The sequence below is a fragment of the Carlito syrichta genome, unplaced genomic scaffold (genome assembly GCF_000164805.1).
Source record: "Carlito syrichta isolate Samal-C Ts95f unplaced genomic scaffold, Tarsius_syrichta-2.0.1 Scaffold307161, whole genome shotgun sequence".
Classification (NCBI taxonomy): Eukaryota; Metazoa; Chordata; class Mammalia; order Primates; family Tarsiidae; genus Carlito; species Carlito syrichta.
Window position 1 is genome coordinate 43,366 of NW_007251257.1, and position 2,975 is coordinate 46,340.

Sequence of the window (2,975 nt, forward strand, 5' to 3'; positions counted from 1 at the left end):
ACACATGTGCATTTTAGGAACTGATATAAACAGTATTAAAACTATTTTGTTATATCTAGAGTATGTCTTAAATGTGTATCTTTTCAGAAAATTCTATAAAATTTTTAAGAAAATTTTAAATTTTCTTTAAAAATTGAATTTTACTTTATTTTAAAATAAGACAATAATGCATTTGAAAAACTTAGGTGTGGAAGTAGAAGAAATGGACTGATAGAATATCAGATTATAATGTGGCACATTAAAAAATGATGAGAAAACTAAGAATACTTACACAGATATTCGGGACTTTCAAGATTTTACTTAATTGCTTTTTATAGTGTCTTTTATTTTTGACAAAAATGTTTCATTTATTTGTATAAAACACAACTTTATGGACCACATCTTTGAAGGCTTGTTTTACCTGCTGGTTTCTCAGGGTGTAAATGAAGGGGTTGAGCATGGGGGCAACAGAAGTATTGAGAATAGCAACTCCTTTTGTCAATGATGCCTTTTCTTTTGCAGAGGGATTAGCATACATGAATATACAGCTTCCATAAGAAATAGAAATGACAATCATGTGAGAGGAACAGGTGGAAAAAGCTTTTTTTCTCTGACTGGCAGATGGAATTCTCAAAATAGTCCTGATAATGTACATGTAAGATAAAATCACTAATGCCAAAGTGAACAACAAAGAAATCAAAGCAAAGTAAAAACCAATGACTTCTAGGAGCCATGTGTCTGAGCAAGAGAGTTGTAAGAGGGGAAAATAGTCACATACAAAGTGATCAATGACATTGGAAGCACAGTAATCCAGCTGGAGGAGAAGCATGAGGGGTGGGAAAATGGTAAGAAACCCACCCACCCAGGCACACAGCACAAGCAGGGTGCAGAGTTTCCTGTTCATGATGGTTGTGTAATGGAGGGGCTTGCAGATGGCAACATAGCGGTCATAGGACATGGCAGTTAGAATATAAAATTCAGTCACCCCCATGAAGATAAAGAAAAAGAGTTGGGCTGCACAGTTGTTATAGGAAATGGTCTTATCTCTGGTGATAATCGTCCCCAGAAATCTAGGGATACATACAGTTGTAAAGGAGATTTCTAAGAAAGAGAAGTTCCGGAGGAAGAAATACATGGGTGTCTGCAGATGGGAGTCCATCAAGGTTAGGGTGATGATAGTCAAGTTTCCAGCAACACTTAACATGTATGTGATAAATAAAAAGAGGAAAATCACAATCTGAAGGTCAGGGTCGTCAGAAAGGCCCAGAAGAACAAACTCTGTGACTACTGTATGGTTCATGTTACTCTCCCTCCCCCACCCCCCACCTATCTCACTTCCTCTCTCCTTTTTTTCTTCCTTTAAAGATATTTTGGTAGAAAGAGAATAAAAAGGAAGAGAAGAAAGGTATCATTCATTATGATTGAGATCATTGTTATTGATAACATTCTGAAATATCTTCTACAATCCATGGCAATTTTATTTTGACTATCTTGTTTACATTATGTTTTAGTTGATTTTTGAGTAGTTTATTTACTAGATATTTTATTTTAAATCTAGCAGAAGTTAGGAAATCATCATACAATAAATCACATCATTGAAAAGGATGAATAAAATACATAATTATTGCTTTGTGTCCAATTTATGCAAAATAGCATTACCTTATTTGTTGAAACAATCACATGAAAAATACACTTTTCTTTCTTTTTCCATCATGTATATATTAAAGGATACTGCCACCTAAAAATAAAATAGATCATCTTAATTACATCAAAAGTTAAAAGTGAAAATTTGATGACTAAGATGACTCATTACTTTCTTTAGAATCTGAGAAACCACTTAGTGATTTTTAGCAAATAAAATATATATCCATTTTAACAATCAAATGTTTAATTTAAGTATTAATTTATTCTTAATATTAATGATTTTCATCTAATTTTCAAGATGAGAACTTCGTATATATAATATATAATGACTATTTACAATAAGATAAACTATTTAGCGGATATGTTCCATGTTTGTCTCATAATTTCATCAAAATCTTTAATGTTTTACGTCTTCAGTGACTCATGAGAGATTCACATCTAGAGAGTTATTTTTATTTTTGAACTAAAGGAACATGCAGTATTTATTCATTTTTCATTTTGCTCTGTAGTACAAATTGAGAAAGTAACTACTTGCCTTAGATCTCAGTTCCATCACTTGGATTGTAGCACAATGCGTTTTCCAGTTGAACATTCTTACTGAGTCTTAAGCTTTGTGGAAAATGTTTCTTCCCTAGTAATTTTGTCCCACATGAGATTCTTGATCCTTACGGATCCACTCATTCATAAGAATATCCAGAAATGCATAGGAAAACCTCTTGCATTTATCTTAACCTATCAGGTAATCTCAGCTACTCAGACGCTGTGCTGGATATACTCCTCTGTAGATCTGGTCTGTAAAATCCTCACAGCTGTCTCTTTTATACTTCAGATAGTCAAATTTATGCTTTGAAGGATAGAATGTAAAAGTATTGCTTCTCTATCGAAGTTTATATTAATCAAATTTGATTTTGTTTTTGTCTATTTTATAATGATTGAGAAAAAGATTTTAGGAAATAACAATGAGACATCAGAAACCTTCAGAAGACATGGAAATACACTATATTCCTCTTTAATAATGTTGACCTGAAAGTTCAAGTATTACTGAAAGTAATATTTAAAGAGAAAACAGAAAAATATATGACAACATTGGGTACTATAAATATAGTTTTTTAAACTGGATCTGAAGTCTCTCTGGCTGTATATACATCTAAAATATTTCAAGTCTACTTGGTTTGGCTTCAAATGTGCTATCTCCTGGGAATAAGGCAAAGTCCAGGCCAAATCTCTCCGCTATACTATAGGTAAACCATGAGGGATTTCTGGAAGCTATCTTTGCATTTCTTAGTAACTTCCTAACTCTTCTCTATAGTTGATCTCCCTTGAGAATAGTTACCTGTATCTCTGTGTCCCAC

At 32.8% G+C, this 2,975-nt stretch overlaps 1 protein-coding gene across 1 annotated transcript; it reads right to left on the minus strand.

The window, feature by feature from the left end:
• Positions 1-343: 343 nt before the first annotated feature.
• LOC103266359 (olfactory receptor 6C3) lies at positions 344-1,279 on the minus strand. Its single transcript, XM_008063966.1, has one exon. It carries the CDS (start codon positions 1,277-1,279, stop codon positions 344-346), a length of 936 nt encoding a protein of 311 aa, XP_008062157.1.
• Positions 1,280-2,975: the final 1,696 nt, after the last annotated feature.

Excerpts from the sequence above, each read along its gene's own strand:
- LOC103266359 (XM_008063966.1), bottom strand. The coding sequence starts at position 1,279 with ATGAACCATACAGTAGTCACAGAGTTTGTTCTTCTGGGCCTTTCTGAC.